The sequence below is a fragment of the Natrix helvetica genome (assembly GCF_964273705.1).
Source record: "Natrix helvetica genome assembly, chromosome: 3".
Taxonomy (NCBI): Eukaryota; Metazoa; Chordata; class Lepidosauria; order Squamata; family Natricidae; genus Natrix; species Natrix helvetica.
Genome location: NC_138549.1, coordinates 38209402 through 38231136, shown reverse-complemented (window position 1 = coordinate 38231136; position 21735 = coordinate 38209402). Strand labels below are relative to the sequence as shown.

Here is a 21735-nt window from a genome sequence, read left to right as displayed (position 1 = left end):
TAGAAAAAGATTACAGCACACTGGAAAAAGAACTACAGAAATTTCCACAAAAGAAAGAGATTAAAATAAAGATGGACACAATAAAACACAAACTGGACCTACTGGAAAAGGAGGACTTGGCTCAAAAAATCAGAGGCGCTAAACAGAACTATTTTGAAAATGCAAATAAACCAGGCAGATGGCTGGCATATAAACTGAGAAAAGAAAGAGAGATTAAGAAAATATTACAACTAAGAGACGAACAAGGACAATTGCACTATGGAAATATGGAAAAAAAGAAAATTATACAAGATTACTATGCCAAGTTGTATGAACAAGAGAACATAAAAGAGGAAGAAGTGAAACAATATTTACAAAATGCCAAACTCCCCCAAATACCAAATGAAACTAGAACTATACTTGAAGATAAAATAACAATGATGGAACTAACTGAGGCCCTTAAAAGACAAAATAATGGGAAGGCCCCGGGACCGGATGGCCTTCCTGTGGAATTCTATAGAGCACTAGAAAAATCCTTGGCCGTTCCTTTACTAGAAGTCATGAATGAAGTAATGATTGAAAGCAAAATACCTAATTCATGGTTGGAGGCATATATTACACTGCTACCCAAAGAGGAGGCAGACCATACGCAAATTAAGAACTATAGACCTATTTCCTTGTTGAACTCAGACTATAAGCTATTTGCTTCCATATTGGCGGAGAGACTGAAAAAATACTTAAATGGGTTCATCCATCCGGACCAAAATGGTTTTTTACCAAAGAGGCAAATTAGAGACAATATAAGGACAATTCTGGATACCTTGGAATATTATCAGGTCCACTCTGGGAAGCAAGTGGCCTTGATGTTTCTGGATGCGCAGAAAGCCTTTGATAATGTGAACTGGATGTTTATGACACAACAAATGGAACAAATGAACTTTGGTAAGAACTTTATTCAAGCTATACAAACGATTTACCACAAGCAAACAGCCAAGATAATGATAAATGGAGAACTGACGGATCCAATCGAAATTAAAAGAGGTACGAGACAAGGCTGCCCACTATCACCAACCTTGGAAACTTTAAGATGTGTGGACTACAACACCTACTGTTCCCCAACAAGTCAAATAAGGTTAAAAACACCAATGTCAGTGGTGGGTTGCTCCTGGTAGTAGCGGTGCTGGGAATCCCCCGCCCACCCGCACGGACACTTCTGCGCATGCAGTAGAAATGTGCAGAGTATTACAGTAGTAAAAGTATTTGCAACTCACCACTGACCAATATAGTCAGACTAGTCCTAATTCTAAGCATAGGAAATAGGTGGATACATTGCAAGAAACTGAGAATATAAATTTTAAAATGTTTGATTAAGATTCTTCCAAAGGGGAAAGTTTTACAGCACTGGGTAAGTTTCCTTCAATCTATGGCAAAAGAAGTTTTAACTACATGTTTAAGAACTTTTAAAAAATTAATTCATGGGAGAAATAGTAATTAAAACTTTGATTTTAGAAAGCTATAAATGGAGTAAGAGTACAAGTAAATTTGTAATAAAATTTTGGAATTAATTAGAAAGAATCCTTCAAATGGAAAAATGCTATTGTTTTTATTTAGTTTTTAAAAAATAATCCGGTAAGAGTTTAAAAATTGGACACTAGAGGGAACTGAAGTGATGGGCTTTTGCTGACATTGGTTTAGAAATGATGAGGCTTTAAGGATTTTATAGATAGGAGATGAGATATGGGAAGATTGTATTTTAGAAGAATGTAATATTTTACTAAATATAAATATAGCCCATAAAGATGGGAAGTCCTTTTTTATATATTTTCTTTTTTTAACTTTATTTGTATGTTTTCTTTCTTTTCCATTTGTCTAATTTTTCTCCCTTTTTCCCTTTCTTTTCTGTACCTACTTTTTCATTTTATTTTTTTCCAGGTTCACTTATTTTTACTAATAGTATTAATTTACTATTATGCACAGGTTCAAGACCTGAAGCCATGCAAAGGGGTGAGTTCCTGTTACTTGTCCCAGCTCCTGCCCACCAAGCAGTTCGAAAGTATGCAAATGCGTGTAGATTAATAGGTACCACTTCAGTGGGAAGGTAACAGTGTTCTGTGAGCCTTTGGCATATAGCCATGCTGGCCAAATGACCATGGAAATTGTCTTCGGACAACATTGGCTCCATCGGCCAAGAAATAGAGATGAGCATTATGTCCTACAGTTGGACATGACTGACAGTTAAACCTTTACCTTTTACTATTAAATAATAGAACTTTTGACAGTTGTTAATATTTAATATTTAAAATCCAGAACCATGATGATCTGAAAAATATATCTGCTCAAACACCTATTCATCCACGTCTTCAACTTCTTGTGTTCCAATTGATTAAATTTAATTAAAGTTATTTGAATCATCCTAAACTTTGGTCATTTCAACTAACAAAAATGTACAAAAGCAAGGGCAAATTAAACTCTCTACTATAGGCTGTAAATCCATGGTGAATATTGTGGGGAAAGGAAAGGATTTCGTTAAAAACAGTTTTGTTCAACATTGTACATTAGTTGCTAACCGAAAAGTGCAATGGTGATTTCCACTGATTTTGGGCATTCTCCTGTGTAGGTGTGAGGGTTTTTCCTGCTTTTATGAAGAATGTAGAATGAGATTCAAAGCATGTCAGCTGTCATAAGGCTCACCTCATTGTGTACAGCAAGGTTCCATCATCCTCAAGACGCAGCAGCTTATTGGGAGTGGTCATGTTATGAGCGATGGATTTTTTGCCATTGTGGAAAAAGGTATCTGGGGTCCAAATCTTACTGGCCAGGAGATTGTTAAGAGGGAGACGTTGCATTGGGCCTTTAAATCGAAGCCTTTCATCTTTCCAGCTTTGTCGGAAAAAAACATCAATAGTATATTCCTGGTATAAAAATAGAGAGAATTACACAAGGATCCACTTCTTAAATTATCCAAGCAACAATAACAGGAGAAGCTTAGAATCTGTGCAGTCCAACCTACCATTTCAGTGTCAGAAACTGGACCGAAACTGGTGACATAGATGTCTGTTTTCACCTCCGTTATTCTCTCTATTGGGGAAAAAAAGCATGCAGTAAATCAACAGCTGCTGTGTTAGCGGGTGAGTGAGAGAACTGTATTACGTTTGTTCTTGATAACAGAACTTATGCAGCAATAAAGAGTATTCCCTGGGACTCAAATAGGAAAGAGCTTTCATCCCCCTGACTTCCAGATCAAACCATTAAGGTGCAAAATCAAACCCTGGGCCAAAAAATGGCAATATGCCTGCTACAGCTCTAAAATGCATCACTAATCTCCCCCAAATAACTTAAAACATTTAAAATAAATACCAAGTGAAAACGCCAACATCTCAATCTCATGTAAGAAATCGGTATTTCAACAATCTCACTCAAAACACCAAGAGATTTTAGCAACTTTAATTCTGGTAGCTATATTGGCCAAAAAAGCTGGAAAACGTTGCCAATCTTAGTTCTGAGAAATACAATAATCACTCATCACTTCTATATAAAATATACCACAAAATCTTTGTCAGTGCTACATATATTGCAGTAGATGAACCCAAGGGAAAGTTCTGACCATAAGTAGAAATATGTATATAAAGTAGGTGCAAGTTTGGATCCAAGCAAAAGTTACTTCTAAGTGTCTAAATTAAGTTTCAATTAACAGGGCAATATGCTGCCTGTTGTGATTCCACATACAACGTTACATAACAATAGCAATTAAGGTTATATCCTGTTCCATAGTGCTTTATAGCAATCTGTGAGTGGTTTACAGAATCAGCATATTTCCTCTAACAATCTGACTCCTCATTTTACAGACCTTGGAAGGATGGAAAGCCGAGTCAAACTTGAGCTGGTCAGGATCGAACTCCTGGCTATGGGCAGAGCCTGCAATACTGTGTTTTAACCACTGCACTATCACAGCTCCTGGATACATGTGTCATTGGAGGGCAGAGATCGACCCCCAGGAGCGTCACTTGTGGGGTGCCCCAGGGGTCGGTTCTCTCACCCCTCCTGTTCAACATATACATGAAACCGCTGGGCGAGATCATCCGTGGTTTTGGGGTACGGCATCATCAATATGCTGATGATACCCAACTTTTCATCTCTACCCCAAACCACCCAAACGATGCCCTCGACGTGATGTCCCGATGCCTGGAGGTTGTGCGGATCTGGATGGGGAAGAACAGGCTCAAGCTCAATCCCTCCAAGACTGAGTGGCTGTGGTTTCCGTCATCCCGATTTGTACATCTTGTTCCATCTTTGATGATAGGAGACATTTTAGCCCCCTCAGAGAAGGCTCGCAATCTGGGAGTCCTCCTGGATATGCGGCTTAGTTTAGAAGAACACCTGACGGCCATGACCAGGGGGGGCCTTTTACCAGGTTCGCCTGGTACGCCAGTTGCGCCCCTTCCTGGATCGGGATGCTCTGTGCACAGTCACTCATGCCCTCGTCCTTTCTCGCCTGGACTACTGCAATGCTCTCTACATGGGGCTGCCCTTGAAGAGCACCCGGACGCTTCAGCTGGTCCAGAATGCGGCCGCGCGGGTTGTCATGGGGGTACCTAGGTGCTCCCATGTTACACCCCTTTTAGGCAGCCTGCACTGGTTACCGGTTGTTTTCCGGGTGCGATTCAAGGTATTAATTATGACCTTTAAAGCACTCCATGGCTTAGGCCCAGGGTACCTGCAAGACCACCTACTGCCACCAGTAGCCTCCCACCGTCCAGTACGATCCCACAGAGTTGGCCTCCTCAGGGTGCCGTCGGCCAGGCAGTGTCGGCTGGTGACCCCCAGGGGGAGAGCCTTCTCTGTGGGAGCGCCTTCCCTCTGGAATGAGCTGCCCCCAGAGCTTTGCATAATCCCCGACCTCCGGTCCTTCCGATGTGCCCTAAAAAGTTGGCTTTTCCAACAAGCCGGCCTGGCCTGTTAATTTTAACTTATTTTAAATGTATTGTTGTTGTTTTTTTAATTCGGTTTATTTTTTTGGATATGGATTTAATCTTTTTTTAACTTTTGGGATGTGTGTTTTTTAATGTTGTACGCCGCCCTGAGTCCTTTTGGAGAAGGGCGGCATATAAATCCAAATAAACCATAAACCATAAACCATTATATAATAATACATATAAGCATACAAAGAAAAATAAAACTAAGGGAACATTCCCAGGGGAAGATGTCCCAACTTCATAACAAATCACTGGGGATAAGTAATATACCGTAGCTTACATCTGTTACAAGACTTAGCTTGGCCTTCAAGCTATGAATGCGCAATATCTGTAACTGCACAAGGTAGCTGCATTTGCCATAGCATATATTGTTTTGGCAAGAACCAATGCTGATCGTTTAACGAATCAAGTAGACTTATTTTTCAGCACAACTTAAAGTCAACCGCCTTTATTCTTCTTTCAGAAAACATCAGCTTGGTAACATGAGCTGATTAATAGGATTTCTGCAGAGTGGAGATCAAAAATAGTCAAGATATTTGACACAAATAGGTATCCATGGCCACACTCCTTTTGAAGTGCAGTATGCATGGGATACAAATACACTTCAATAATAAGTATGCATTGAAAAAGGGCAGCAGAGCTTCAACTGTGCGATTGCCATCTTGACATTTTTGGGTCCCTTTCCACCCCCAAATGCCCCCCCCATTTAAGAAAAAACATATTCAAATATGACTTAGGAGACTTGACTGATTGATTTTCTACTGTCAATTCAGTTTTTGATTCCTGGCAAATGCCCAAATATACTTCCATATTTTACCCCATAATTTTCATAGGATGAAAGAAAATCTTTTGAAACTTTGAACATATTTATATTATTCTTAATGTTGAGAGATTTATAGTATTTTCCCACGGTTTTTTTAAAAAAACTACCTGATATCATGTTGTCACTATCATATATTATACTTAATTGACATATCATTTTTCAATTTTGAAGAGTCCTAATGTTAATTTAAAATATTTTAATTAATTGATTAGGAGCCAGTTTATTGCAATGGTTAAGGATTCAAGCTAGAAACCAGGAGATGGTGAGTTCTCATTTTGCCTTAGCCATGAAGCCAGTTGATTAACCTTGGACCAATCACAAACTCTCAGCCCTAGGAAGAAGCAGGCAATGGCAAACCATTTCCGAAATCTTGCTTAGAAAACTTCAGGGACCTGTCCAGGCAGTCACCAGGAGTCAAATAATGACTGAAAGGCACACATACATAATAATGTTAACTAGAAACAGACTGACGTGTTCTATTTTTTCCCCAGGAAAAGTCCTAATATTTTTATTTCTGGGTTAGAAACAGACTTGATTCTGAAGAAAACTATAATTTTAAATGTACATTTTCAAAGGAATCTGCTACAAGCCATGACAAAAGCACACCTGTCATGATAGATAAGTGACCAATGACTGCAATCTCATGACCAATGACTGCAATTCAGCAAATTGACAGCAGAGGAAACAAAATAAAACAACATAGTTTATGGCAGGATTGTACGTGCAATCAAAACATGCCTGTTTTATAAACAAGATAATAAAATTTGGACACGTTCATAGAAACTGCCGTTGGTTTTATAATAGAAGCAAACATAGAACAAACAGAACTGCATGGATACTTTTAAAATAGCATAGTTATAAGATGAATAGTATAGTTATAAGGTGAAATAGTTATAATGGGAACATTTGTATTCTTATAAAAATGCAATGTAAGAAGACACTGCCGTTTTTTGCAGAATTGTCTTGTTTCCTACGGATTCACAATTGCCCCATTAAGCAGAGAAGCCAGACCTCCTGAAAAGAGCATTAAATTCAAGCAATATACATCAATGCCAATCCATTCAGCTGCCTCAATTTTGATCAAGCCTGCCTCTCTCTTTAATACTTCTTGAGGAACATTTAAGGCCACAGTAGCTGCATTTGACCAAATAAAGTTTTAATGCTGCTATTATTTGGAGAGAGAAAAATACCTGGTGTAGAAGCTGATATTTTAACCACTGGGCCTGTACTTCAGGTTGCTTTTCAAAAATTAAGATCTTGGTTTTAGAGGAGCTGGTCTCAAGTACAACCTCAAGGGGATATCGACTAGACCACTAGCTTTAATTAAACCCAATAGATGGCTTGATATATAAACACTGCACTGTCTACATATAATATACTTGCGAAATGTCTATTGCCTCATTTTGTGGATGCTCTAAATTAGTTATTTTGGACACAAGAAGGTTAATATACAAATTAAACAACTGGAGGGAAAATATATCCCCATCCCTCTCCTTCCCACATTGGAATCTCTTTAGTGCAATGACCTTGCATACAGCAACAGATCTTTTATTCTAGAATTCTCATCAGGTTTATGCATTAGCATTAGTAGCCGCTGCCTATGGATTTATGAGTTTATGCCACAACCTTATCCTGGAAGTAAGATGAAGTGCAGCCCTAAACATGATGAATAAATGTGATTATATAATGCAAAGCCTGGCTTTGATTAATATTTTTCAGCCAGATGTTGTTGTATGAGGGCATGGTCAAGGATATTGAATGTCCAGCTCTAAAACATGTTTGTTCCTCTGCCAAAACACACTTTAGTTTAGACTGACTTAATCAGGCGATTTATTATGTAGCAGAGAACTTAATTATTCTGTTTAAAAGGATGATGGTTAATAGGCAACTGCTGACCATCATTTTACAGATAGATGTCACTATAAAGCTTTGGTGTTTGCCCACAGTGATAGACAGGGATCAAGAGAAAAGCAAGTACAAGGCTTCACCATTCCAAATTATTGCATAAACTTTTATTACTCCTGAAGTAATTACCTTGGACAATGCCAGGTTTCAGCTGTCTTATAAGGCCTGTTAATTTAGAATCCATAACTGGAGTCCAGTTAGGGGACTGGTTGAGATTTGTGTCAGATTTGTGGAAGTCTTTTTCTACCTATTTCTATAAGTATTTTTTTCCTCAAATCTCTTTCTGCAAGTAATAAAATAAAGTGTTCCTCCCGTGCTGTTGCCAGTAAAATATAAAAGAAACTCAAGAGTCACATGATACCCATGATGTTGTTTCCTCCAAAATCATGCAACTGACTTTCTAGTTTTGCCTTACTTTAGTATAAATGTGTGAAGGTTGGGAGAGAGATTTTGAAGAAAATCACACATATACAAAACAGAATAAGGAAATTCACACATCCACACTGGTGAGGTTCTTTTTAAAAAGCAAAGCAAAACAAAGACCTACAGAAGAGAGAGAATCAGGTTCAGTAAATAAAGCCTATATTTGGGTTATATTACATTTTCCTCTTTTCTGAAGTGGTGGTCTCCTTCAAATCACATCTGCACATGATTTATTTCATGTATCAAGAGGTTTAGTCTTATTAGTCTAGAAAATAGAATACTGATTTCTGCCTAGTTTTCTGACATGTTTTGCGCATAAATTTATTTCATTCTCTCTCTCTGTGGGTATGCATCTTCAAGTCAGTTTTTTATTCCTTTTGAGTGTTTGAAATTGGCAAGGCTTCTCAAAAGTGCTTGCCATTGCCTTCTCCTTAGGGCTGAGAGGGGATGATTATCCAAAGTCATCTAGCTGGTTTCATGCCTAAAACAGGACTAGTTTTAACCACTACACCAAACTGGTTTTCTTGATTTACTCATTAAAGGAGCCATTGATTTATTTACTGAAGTCTAAAATATTTGGTCATTTGTAGAAACTCGTTTACTAGAAATTTAGTGGCATTTAAGTATGAGAGGAAAATCAATTTAATTAGTTAACTTCATAGACCTTTATCTCTGTTTTTATAAAATGTTGGCATTAATCTCGGGAGGCCATCCTGTGCACAGAGCATGCAAACAAGTAGGAGTGGAGAGAAAAAGGGATCTTCTTAGAAGAGATCCTTCCATTTCCACAAAACAGATTGTTCTCTTACAGCAGGAAAGGCAGAAAGGGGACCATGCTGGGGACATGCTGAAAGGGGTTTACAAAGGTAAAGGTAAACGTTCCCCTCGCACATATGTGCTAGTCATTCCCAACTCTAGGGGGCAGTGCTCATCTCTGTTTCAAAGTCGAAGAGTCAGTGATGTCCGAAGATGGTTCCTATTTTTCTACTTACATTTTTATGTGCTTTCAAACTGCTAGATTGGCAGAAACTGGGACAAGTAACGGGAGCTCACTCCATTACATGGTGCTAGGGATTCGAACTGCCAAACTGCCGACCTTTCTGATTGACAAGCTCAGCATCTTAGCCACTGACCCACCGCATCAAATATACATTCAAATATACATGTGTGTAATGCACACACACAGAGGGAGAGGGAGGGAGGGGAAGAAGGAGGAAGAGGGGAGAAAGGAGGGACGTGTCTCATCAATCTCTGAATATTGTTTTAAAGTCAATTTGAAAAGTTATACAGTATTAGTGGGTTGCTTTCTTACCATAGTGTGTTTTCGGTACCCACATTGATATGCAAAACGCATCTTAAAAACAGCATCTTAGCCACTGAGCCACTGCGTCCCCCCCGAAAGAGGTTTATGACCTCTTTATTCCAAAATTTCCAAAATGGGGGCATTTCTTACAAGTTACTACATTCCCATTGCCCTCATATTAAATGCGACTGCAGGTGATTTTCATATGGCAGCACAGACCCTACAGCTTGCTTTTAAATACAATCTTTCTCCTCTCTGTCCCCATGAAAGATGAAAGCAGCGACTGGGCATTTCTCAGTGATTGTTCTCAAGATGACAAGCATGAATTCTGACTGGAAGACATAAAACAATCTTTAAGATAAAAAATAAATAAAAGAAAGGAAACCACGCTTTGGGAAGTTTTTCTCAGCACATATTTTGACTAATTCCTTGTCTTGCCATGTTGCTCCCTACAATATATGTTTAAAACATTGGTATACTCTCCTTCATTCAAAGGACGATGAATGGTTATAATATCTACATTAAAACATAACAACAAAAACATACCTCGAATGATAAAATGAACCAACCAAGGGCACAAAGCAAACAAAAGCATTTCTGAAATGGTGTCTTGGGGAGGAAACATTGAACTTATTGCAAGAAAAAACAGTGTTGTGGCCCGCCAGCAGCCAGTGAAGCTGGCAGCAGATTCAGACAGTGAGGAGGTTGGGGAGGGACATGGACCAGTCCTGGAGGTTGGGGAAGGCTCGGACAAGGGCTCTGCATCGGAGCCAGAGATGGGGCCAGGGCCATCTGACAGTTATCAGATGCCTTCGGAGCTAGATAGCAGGGAGGCAGAGGAATAGCTGGAGCCTATTCCCAGTGTGCGCATGCACAGAGCTGCCAAAAGAAAAGAACAGCTCAGAAATCAGGGTCAACTTGGAAGTAAAGCCACAGGTGGACGGTGAATGACTGTTGGCTTACCTGAATGGTCTTTCTCTAGGCGCTGCGGGAGTGTCCAAGCACGGGTTAACATCAGCTTGCTGCCCAAGGACTGAGTTCGAATTCTTGTAGCTCCGCCTCTTGCTCCCCTCAGAGGCTCAGTTTTAAAAAACGAAGGAGTGTCCAAAGGAACTGTCAATGCAATAGTCCAATCCAATGAAAAAAACTACCCCGCGACCCCTGATAGGGTGGGGTTGGACACTCCCGCAGCGCCTAGAGAAAGACCATTCAGGTAAGCCAACGGTCATTCTCCTAGGCGCTGCTTGGAGTGTCTAAGCACGGGACATGCCAAAGCTATGATCCCCCAGGGAGGGAAGAACTGTTCACGGGCGCGGGACTAGCCACAACCCTCTGCAGAATTCTTCTCCCGAAGGCTGCCTCAGCCGAGGCAAAGGTGTCCAGTCTATAGTGTTTGACAAATGGTGACGGGCCTGACCACGTAGCAGCCCGGCAGATGTCCTCAATGGATGCTTGGGTGGCCCATGCAGCCGATGTAGCAGCACTTCTTGTCGAGTGTGCAGTGATACGAGGAGGCGCCGGCCTGCCCTGATGTTCGTAGGCCAGCTGGATACACGCCCTTATCCAGCGCCCTACTGTAGCGGAGGTGACCTTCTTGCCCATGGAGGCAGGTTGAAATGACACAAAGAGGGCCTCCGACTTGCGGAAAGGAGCTGTTCTTTTCATGTAGATCCGCAGGGCACGGCGGACGTCCAGCTTATGCCACTCACGTTCCCTGGAGTGCTTGAGATGCGGACAAAAGTCCGGGAGGATCACTTCCTGTGAGCGGTGGAAAACGCTGTTGATTTTTGGTACGAATGCCGGGTCCAGACGTAATATCACTCTGTCGGAGTGGATGACGCAAAGGTCCTCTCTGACTGACAAAGCCGCCAGTTCAGAGATCCGGTGTGCCGAAGTGATGGCAATGAGGAATGTCGTCTTGAGGGACAGGTGACGTAGTCCAACTGTCCGAAGAGGTTCAAATGGTGGCCCGGACAGAGAACGTAGCACCACGGACAAGTCCCAGGTAGGATACCTGTGAATGGTAGGAGGAGCCAGATTGGTGGCTCCTTTGAGGAAGTTGCGTACCTGCAGGTGTTTGCTGAGGGACAGGTGCGACTCAGTAGACAGGATGGAGGCCAAGGCGGCAGTCTGGCGTTTGAGAGTGTTGGGTGCCAGACCCCTGTCAAGACCGTCCTGCAAAAAGTCCAGAACTTGGGGAACGGTGGCAGAAGTGGCAGAGATCTGGTGTTGAAGGCACCAGCGAGAGAAGGCCGACCAGGTAGCTTCATAAATTCTGACCGTTGATGGACGTTTGGATGCCTGGATGGTGCGGCTCACCTTATCCGAATATGCGCTGAGTCTCAGGATCGCCCCTTCAAGTGCCACACGGCAAGTTTCAGCCACTGGGGTTCCGGGTGATGGATGGCCCCTTGGCTGAGGGATATGCGGTCCTGAGGAATGCGCCAGGGACGAGACACTGAGAGACTGACCAGGTCGGCGAACCAGGATCTCCTCGGCCAGTGAGGAGCCACCAGCAGTATCTCCGCTCCCTCTGTCAGGATCTTCCCGATGACCTGTGGAATTAGCGGCAGGGGCGGGAAGGCGTACAGCAGGCCCGGAGGCCAGGGAGAGCGAAGAGCGTCCGTGCCTTCCGCCCCTGGGCACTGGAACCTCGTGAAGTACCTGGGTAGCTGGGCGTTGGCCGGAGAGGCGAAGAGGTCGACGACTGGAAGGCCGAATCGCAGAGACAGCTGATGAAACAGCTCTGGGTGAAGGCGCCACTCCGCGTTCTGGATGGTGGATCTGCTGAGCCAGTCTGCCGTCACGTTGTCCTCCCCCGAGATGTGGTCCGCCCGCAGAGACCTGAGGTGTCGTTCCGCCCACCGACCCAGGGATTCCGCCTCCGTCATCAGAGCAAGGGATCGTGTGCCGCCCTGATGATTGATGTACGCTTTCGTGGCGATGTTGTCGGTCAGGACCAGCACATCCTTGTCCCTGACCAGCTGGAGGAAATGCCGCAGGGCCAGTCTGGCAGCCCGGAGCTCTAGCCAGTTTATATTGTGGGCGAGCTCCGCTGGTGACCATCTGCCCTGGATCACCTGGTTCTGAAGGTGTGCCCCCCACCCGAAGAGGCTGGCATCTGTCGTGATGACCAGGCGCTCTGGCTCCTTGAAGTAGGAGCCCTTCAGGAGAGCATCCGACTGCCACCACCGGAGGGAACGAATTACCTTGGGAGGGAGATGTATCACCCTCTTGGAGTTGCTGGCCATGCGTCTCTGGAGGGGCAGCAGGAACCACTGGAGGTTCCTCGCGTGGAGGCGTGCCCACGGGACCACCGAAATGCAGGACACCAGCTTCCCTAGCAGTTGAGAGAGGGAAACTACCGTTCCTGACCTGGTGGACCGGATCTTCTGCACGAGGGATCTGATGCTGTCCACTCTCTCTTGTGTGAGGAAGACCTTGCAGGACTCCGAGTTGATGATGGTGCCGAGATGCTGGATCCTGTGGGTCGGGTTGAGATGGCTCTTGGCCAGGTTGACCGAGAAGCCGTGCTGTTGCAAGACCTGAATGGTGGTGTTGAGGTCTTGCTGCGCCTGATCCTTGGATGACGAGTGGATCAAGATGTCGTCCAGGTAACACTCCAGCCTCACTGGAATTGAGCGTAGGTGAGCTGCGATGGCGGCCAGCAGTTTGGTGAAAGTGCGTGGGGCTGACGAGAGTCCGAAGGGAAGGGCTCTGTACTGAAAATGCTGGTTGGCAAACTGGAACCTCAGGAACCTGCGATGCGCCGGGTGAATCGGAACGTGCAGGTACGCCTCCTTCAGGTCTATCGAAGTCAAGAGGTCTCCCTGTCTGATGCAACCCAGGATGGTCTGCAGGGACTGCATCTTGAATCGTTTGTATTCTAGATGCTTGTTGAGTCGCTTGAGGTCCAATATTGCCCGCACCCCTCCCGATGGCTTGGGGACTAGGAACAGGATGGAATAGAAGCCTGTGCCCTCCTGACCCTCGGGTACCCTTTCTATGGCCGCTATCTCTAAGGTCTATCTCCGCCCTCATTAGTTGGAGCTTGTGAGGTGACCTGGGAGTGGGGCAGCGAACCCGGGATCTTGGAGGGGGGGAAAGGAAGTCCAGGGTCAGGCCGTGACGGATCGTGTTGAGGATCCACACGTCCGTCGTGGTTTCCTCCCACTGGGCGGCATAGAGTTGGAGACGGCCGCCTATGGGAGGGTCCCTGTGACTGTCACTTGGATTTCCGGAAGGGGCGGTTGGAGAACCCCCCTCGGGAAGGTTTACGGTAGCCCTGTTGTCTATTTCTATCCCTGTAGAAAGGTCTGCCCTGGGAACGTTCCTGTGACTGGGAAAAGGGACGGCCGGAACCACCTGAAGAGGTGGAAGGCTCGGAACTCCGAAAGGAACCCCTACGAAAGGGCTGGCCCTTGCGTTCAGGTTTCTTGGTCATGGCTGGGAGTACCTTGCGTTTATCCTTGGATTCAATCAGAAAGGAATCCAAGGCCTCCCCAAAAAGTTTCCCACCCTTAAAGGGGACGGAAGCCAGCTTCCACTTTGCCTTGACATCTGCCTGCCAGTGGCGGAGCCACAGTAGACGACGTGAGGTCACATTGGCGGCTAATGCCCTGGAGGAAAACTTGGTGGCACTAAGTGAGGCATCAGCAGAGTATTCTATGGCTGCTATGATCTTATTCACGTTCTGTCTCATTTTAGTGTCCCCAGCCGGTAGGCCGGACAATAGTTTGCGGAGCCAGAAGAGAGCTGCCCTTCCAAAGTAGGAAGAGGCAGAAGATGCTCTCATGGCCCAAGCAGTGGCCATATGCGTCTTGATAGAAGACGATTCAGCCCTTTTGTCCTCTGCCTTGAGCCCCTCCAGTAATTCAGCAGGTAGAGCCGAATTGGAGGTTAAGGGACATAATGGGGTCATCAACCTGGGGAAGCTTTAGGAGCTCCTCCAGAGGCTCTTCCATGGTATATAACCTCTTGTCGTTCCCACTGGGGTTTGCCAAGGAACCAGGCTGGGTCCATTGGCGTTGGATAATGTCGAGAACAGCTGAGGGGCTGGAACCAAGTCTAGGGGGGGAGAAACCTCGTTGAAAAGCCCTGCCCCTGGGTCCTGGGGACCGATGGTCTCCATGGATGCCTGATCCGAGGCAGGTTTGGGCCTAGGGGCTGGCAGGCCCATCTGGGGTCCTGCAGCCCGGGCCTTAGTCAGGATAGCCCGAAACATGGAAAAGTTGAAAAGACCCAGAGAGGGAGGGGGTTCTGGTGTGGGATTTTCATCCTCAGAGAGGTCTGGAGCATCACGCTCCACCTCCTCTGAATCAGAAACCTCACTGATGCCCGAGGGGGCAGGTGAGGCCTCCCTAGCTGGAGGTCCCTGTGCCCTAGCCGGTTTTCCCTTACTGGGATTAGCAGAGGCCAAGGGAAGCTTAGATGCCAGCTGCATCATCCCATCAGTGATACCCCGAGAGATGGCCTCTGCCACCACCTCCTGCATGCTTTTGGGCAAAGGAAGATCGTGGGCCTGAGGGGTATTTGGCCCAGTTACTGAATAGATGAAGGAGCCCTCCTCTGCCAGGGAGTCTGCCTCATCAAGGGAATCTGCTGCCAGGGAATGGCCTGGGGAACCCATAGAGGCCCTGGAAGGATTAGGGGAAAAATCAAATTCCTCCCTTTCCCCTGGAAGGGAGGGAGGAATCCCTTGCCTGGAGGTAGATGGAACAGGAACCCCTTCCTCCCCAGGAGTAGGAGCTGGGGGAAGGGCCTGCTGGGTAGATAGGGCCTTCTGGAACTGTTTTTCCAGGGCCCTCTGCCTCCTAGCAGCTAGTCTCTCCTCAGCCTTAGAAGGCTGCTTGGCTTTAGGAGCCTTCCCCTTAGCTGGGCATCCCACCCCTTCACCTTTAGCAGCAGGGTTGGTCCTGCTGCGTTTAGCTGCTGGTGGGCCAGCCTGCTGATCCACTTGCTTCTCCATAGCGTTGGGAATCCTTCCCGATGGCTGAGGTGCTGGAGGATCTGAGGCTTGCATCGCTGGGAACCTCGTGCTGCAGGCAAGTGGTGGCTGGAAAATGGCTCCGGCTGAGATGAGGCTGGAAGCCAGCAGATCCGCGCTGAAGAAGGCAAGGGTGAATGGTCTAGATGACCAAAAGAACCCCTGCGGCCGCTTTGTAGGTCTGGAGGGAAGAGACCCAGTCAGGAGACCCTGCGATGGTCCTCTTCAACCCCTACTGCAGCGATCTGCAGAGAGCGCAGGCAACGCGATGAGGCTAAAAGCCCCGGCAGAAAAAAGTGCGCCAAAATTTTTAAATAAAAATGGCCACCGTTCGCGTTTTCGCGCCTGGAGCGGCACCGGGGGAAAAGGCTACAGCCTAATGCTGTCCTTTGGGGTCCTAGCCTCCTACCTGTTCCCCAGTTGTTCGTTGGCAGCCGCCAAACGAACCCCCTCCGGTGCGATCGCTCTCGTCGCTGCGAGAAGCGAGTCGCGCTCCAGGCAGCCTGGCTCGCGTGCAAAATTCAAACGGCAAACAGTCGAAAATACAAGAAAATGCAAGAAAATACTAAAAAAATAACAAACCTCTATCTAGGAGCTAACTAAACTTAAAATTTTTACTTAAAGGGAGCAAACTACACTAACCAGAGGGTCCAGTCTGCTGCTCAAGGACTGGATCTCCCCAAATTGCGTCCTGTAGGGCGACTGAGTTTTTAAAACTGAGCCTCTGAGGGGAGCAAGAGGCGGAGCTACAAGAATTCGAACTCAGTCCTTGGGCAGCAAGCTGATGTTAACCCGTGCTTGGATACTCCAAGCAGCGCCTAGGAGAATGGCCCCTTCCATAGGAAATAAAAGAGGAGCAAAAGGGAGTGGACTTTTGCATGAAACAATTCATTCGTTTGTTCATTCAATTCAGGAGTGTGAAGATCTGTCCATGAATCTCAGAAACTCTGTGCCAAGTCTTTCCTTGCACAGCACTGCATTTGAAAAATATTTACATGGCAGCTTTCCAAGCTAGATAAGGTCTGTGGTCATAAATTCACCTTTGAAAGACTGTTTACCAGGCCTTTGCTGAATGTGAATGGGAGGAATTCACATTTGTTTAATAAAAGGGGTTTTGCCAGGACCAGGAATCTGCTTTGTGCTTTTTGGGGGAAGCCTAGGTCAGAATATACAGCAGGAAGGTTGCTGTTGGGTAAAATAAATATGTGTCACAACCAAATTAGTGTTTTCTTTATTATTACATGTTGCATTTTAGTATGGTGTATTGAGAGCCAATTTGAACTAGTGGTTAAGACATCAAGCTAGAAAGCACAACGTCCATTTGTTTTGCTCCCATCTTAATCATGAAAGCCAGCTCTCCCAGCCTAAGTCAAGTCGCAGTGGTGTTGTGGTGGTGAAATAGGAGGAGAAAGGATATCATTGCTGCCTTACGTTATCTGTAAAAATAATAAAGATGAGACATAAATAAATTAAAAAAGAAAATAAAAAATTATTGTATTATTTATCATACCTCCCAGACCTGGGCGAAGTCTGTTATCATATCCATCCAATAGGCCATCAAGGATCCGAGTGAATATGGTAATGTTATCATTGGTGTCGTGTTTCCCTGAAGCTGTTGGCATCTGTGAGAAGCTGTTTAAAAAGGAGAGCATAGGAAGAACGTAAATACAATCAACCTTGGCTAGAGGTTGCCTTATATTTCAATTTTCATTTAATTATTTAGATTGGTTTATTGCTGGCTATCAATGTTTCCTGGTGGTTTACAATAAAGATAGTAAGCATCTAGGACTGGATAATGGAAGACTTCACAGGGGAGATTACAGAAAAAATGTGTGGTCTTAACTGTTTTATAGACAACTTAACCGTTTTATAGAAGCTTTCTGCCATTATATTCCACCATTGTGCATTTGTTCTCCATTTATATCCTGTAAACAAACACACACACACCTCTGCATATATTTCTCCTTATCAGCAGAAATTACCGTGCTGGAAAGAGCCTCAGGAATCATCAATCCCTGCAAATTCAGGAAATGTGATGCATGGTTGAGACTCATGAGTAACAAGGGCAGTTTGCAAGCAACTTTAGAAATAATCTGTATTAATGTTGAACAGTTGATACAGTTAGAAACACTATAAAACCGTGATGGCGAACCTATGGAACGCGTGCCACAAGTGGCACGCAGAGCCATTTGTCAGGGCATGCGAGGCATTACCCTGTCAGTTGGCCAGCGCGCATGCGCGCGCTGGCCAGCTGAATTCACTTTTTTAAAATCTATTTTTCGCCTTCCCCATGATCCAGAGGCTTTATAGGAGTCTGGGGAGGGCGAAAAGAGCCTCCCCCGCCTCCCCGGAGGCTTCAGGGACCATCCCTGAAGCCTTCGGAATGCTTAAAACCACCCTCCGAGCAAACTGGGTTGCTCGGAGGGTCGTTTTAAGCATTCCGAAAGCTTCAGGGACCATCTGAGGCTTCCCTGATGCCTTCGGAGCGCTTAAAACGACCCTCCGAGCAACCCGGAAGTCACTTCCGGTTTGCTCGGAGGGTCGTTTTAAGCGCTCCTAAGGCTTCAGGGACCGTCTGAGGCTTCCCTGATGCCTTCGGAGCGCTTAAAACGACCCTCCGAAGTCACTTCCGGTTTGCTCGGAGGGTGGTTTTAAGCACTCTGAAGGCTTCAGGGAAGCCTCTGGACAGTCCCTGAAGCCTCGGGAGGGCCTCCGGGGGGTCGGGGTAGGCTCTTTTCGCCCTCCCCAGGCTCGTATAAAGCCCCTGGAGCATGGGGAGGGCAAAAAAAACATGTAAAAATGGGGGGGTCGTGCATTTTGCGCGCATGCGCACTGGGGGGGTCGCACGTTGCATTATGGGTGTGGCATGCCTGCACTCAACCCCCCTGCGCTCCCCCCACTTGTGGCACGCGAGCCAAAAAAGGTTTGCCATCACTGCTATAAAACATTCCAGAAGATCAGGACTTGTTAGTTACGCTGTAATATATAGCATCATGTCCCATGCTGAATAGCCATTACCCTAAACAGCCTTGATATCGTGAAATGAATAAATGCAAAGTGCATAGAATAATTGATTGACTTCTCCCTGTAGATCAGCTTCTTAATTGGGTCTACCGTTGAGGTTGGACAATCATGGAAAAACAATGGCAAGGAAAACAGTTAACTTCAATTGTTAAACTGTTAAACCTGCTGCAGCCCCGGTCAGAGGAGAAACCTAGCTTTGTGACTCATACGCTGGTAGCCTCCAGTTTGAATTATTGTTTTAGAAATTATGCTCTGTGAATAGCCCGAAAGACAATCTAAAGCTTGCAGCTGGGCCAGAATACCCAGCAGCATGGGTAGTGTGAGTATCTCTTGAGATTTGACAACATCCATTTGACACAACTTCAATAGTTGCTGGTTGCTGGTTGCTTTTTGAGGCCAATTAAAAATATTTTTAATGATGTATAAAGCCTTACACAGCTTTAGATAAAGGATCTTGCAGGATTGCCTAATCCCACAGAGTCTGTCTTGCATGATTAGATCAATGCAGCTCCAGTAGTTACATTTGACACCAGAATTAGCTGCAGCATAGCCGTCCAGTAAAAATAAAATAATTCTACACTTATTGATGTTTCTTTTTTTCATGTTTGGATTCAAGTTCTGGAACGAAGTCCCATTGGAGTTGAAACAAACTCATTTGTTATTACACCCCACAAGACTTCAGAAAAGGGACTCGAACAGATAAAAGATTTTACCTAGGCTTTAACCAATGTTGGGATTCAGCCAGTTTGCACCTATTCCGGAGAACCAGTTGTTAACTTTCTAAGCAGTTCGGAAAACCGGTTGTTGGAAGAAATCTCATTTTGTTTTGTTTTTCATTTTATAGGGCTAATCCTGTAAGGAAGGCAGGAAGGAAACATTCTGGTGTTGTTTCTAGCCTAATCTTTATTGCCCTGCTTACAGAAACTGCCTCTGGTTAATCCTTATTACATTGTAACAGCTAATGCAAAGCACCCATCGAAGTGACGTTGACTTGCCACGGCCACCCAGTCACATGACCATAGAGCAGCGGTTCTCAAATAGTGGGGCGCGCCCCCCTGGGGGGGCGCGAGGCTCCGTAAAGGGGGGCGCGAAGGCTCCCTTTCCATCTGGGTGCAACGGCGGCGGCGGCGGCGTGGGCGAGGCATAATATATCCCACCTGGAAGTGGCAGCACTTCGGACTGTGGATTTTCATTGGAGCCGCGGGCTGGAGCTGTGCAAGAAGCCTGCTCGGGCGGGGGTGGGAGGGAGGGAAGCATGGCTGTCCCAGGCTTCCCTCCCTCCCCCCCCAGCCCAAGCAGACTTTTTGCACAGCTCCAGCCCGCGGCTCTGATGAGTCTCTGAGCAGTCCCCAGCGCTGCCACTTCAAGCCGGGATATATTCTGCCATGCCCTCGGCGGCGTCTTTATGCAGGTAGCTCGCCTCCCCGCCAGCAGCTCCACCGCCAGCATTCCGTCTGGAAGCGGAAGCGCAACAGCCGCTGTTGGGGAAGGGACAAAGGGGCGGAGGTCGCCCGATCTTGCCACCGCCACCCCTTCGCCCCTGGTAACGGCGACTGTTGTGCTGCTGCTTCCAGCTGGGATGCTGGAGGAGCTGCTGGCAGGGAGGGAGGGAAGAAAGGGAGGAGGGAGTAAGGATAGACAAGCAAGAGGGAAAGAGGAAAGAAGGCAAGCAGGCAGGAAGGAGGCAGAAGGAAGGAGGGAAGAATGGAACTGGAAGGGAGGCAGGGAAGGAGGGAGGGAGAAAGGAAGGATAGGAGGATAGGGAAAGAGGAAAGAAGGCAGGCAGGCAGGGGGAAAGAGGAAGGAGGGAACTGGAAGGGAGGCAGGAAGGAAGGGAAGGAGGAAGGGAGGGTGGAAGGAAGGATAGACAAGCAAGAGGGAAAGAGGAAAGAAGGCAAGCAGGCAGGAAGGAGGCAGAAGGAAGGAGGGAAGAATGGAACTGGAAGGGAGGCAGGGAAGGAGGGAGGGAGAAAGGAAGGATAGGAGGATAGGGAAAGAGGAAAGAAGGCAGGCAGGCAGGGGGAAAGAGGAAGGAGGGAACTGGAAGGGAGGCAGGAAGGAAGGGAAGGAGGAAGGGAGGGTGGAAGGAAGGATAGACAAGTAAGAGGGAAAGAGGAAAGAAAGCATGTGACTACGGTGGGAGACGAGGAAAGACCGGTGTGCTATGTTATGCAGAGGTGTACTTATAACAATTTTATAGACAAATTATACTATGTACAGTCGCGCGGGGGGGGGGGGCGCGAAATGTTTTCTTCTTCCTAGGGGGGGCATGACAGAAAATAATTGAGAAGCACTGCCATAGAGCCACACCTATGCAGCTGGTCATTAGGGCAGGGAACCGGTTGTTAAATTGTTTGAATTGCACCGCTGGCTTTTACTGTTTTTACTCTCTTTTGATAGCTTATATTTATATAATGTACATATAAAGCATCTTCTTGTTTTAATAATGCATTACATTGTGCTTTTGTTTTAATTATATTTCTGGGAGCCATTCTGGGTCTTTGGTATGATTAGCATACAAATATTCTAAATAAATTTAGAAATATGTAATGCATATGTGGGAGGACAGGCATGTCTGTACAGTGAAAGCACCCACTTTTTCTATGTCTGTAGTTGTACTTGTTTTTTGAAAGATACTTTAAAATTTACATTCAAAAAGTTGTCGATAAGGCCAAACAAATTCTAATTTGATTAGCTAGTTCTACTTGGTTTAAATTAACTCTGGTTAATTGGATTGTTCCACAGTTATGTAATCAATTATTTCTCACTTTCTGATACATGTAAAAGTACTATTTGGTGGTATTTGATTTAAAAAAAACCTCTGAAAATCTTCTCAAGGCTTTAGGGAGCCACATGCAGCTCAGGAGCTTCAGATTCTGTACCTCTGCTTTAAAAAAGTATTCAACAGACCTTTGAATCAAAAACTTGATTATTACAGGAGTCTGCAAAAATCACTTCTCAGGTTGGCAATGGTTCTGGAGACTATTATGCAAATAGTCAGATGCAAGTTTTTCTTATACAGGAAGATTATTATTAAGACAATAAGAGGTACTGATACATCAGGCCAGATCAATTCTAAATTGCAGGAATACTAACTACTATATTTTTGGAGTATAAGACGCACCTTTCTCCTCAAAAAAGAGGTTGAAAATCTAAGTGCATCTTATACACTGAATACAGCATTTTTTGCCTCCTGAAGTCCTGCCCCTTCACCAAAATGGTCGTACATAGTCTTATGGAGGCTTTTAGAGAGCTCCTGGGGGCTGGGGAGGGCAGAAATGAGCAAAAGGTGGCCTGTTGTTTGCCCCCCCCAACCCCC

At 45.4% G+C, this 21735-nt stretch overlaps 1 protein-coding gene across 1 annotated transcript in view; it reads right to left on the bottom strand.

The window, feature by feature from the left end:
* GABRA5 (gamma-aminobutyric acid type A receptor subunit alpha5) overlaps positions 1-21735 on the bottom strand; it is a 98756-nt gene that overhangs the window by 61893 nt on the left and 15128 nt on the right. The window contains exons 3-5 of the mRNA XM_081949521.1: positions 16903-17024; positions 2990-3057; positions 2671-2891 (exon numbers count right to left, since the gene is read on the bottom strand). Of these exons, the coding sequence (XP_081805647.1) occupies positions 2671-2891; positions 2990-3057; positions 16903-17024 (411 nt within the window). The remainder of the gene's footprint in view (positions 1-2670; positions 2892-2989; positions 3058-16902; positions 17025-21735) is intronic.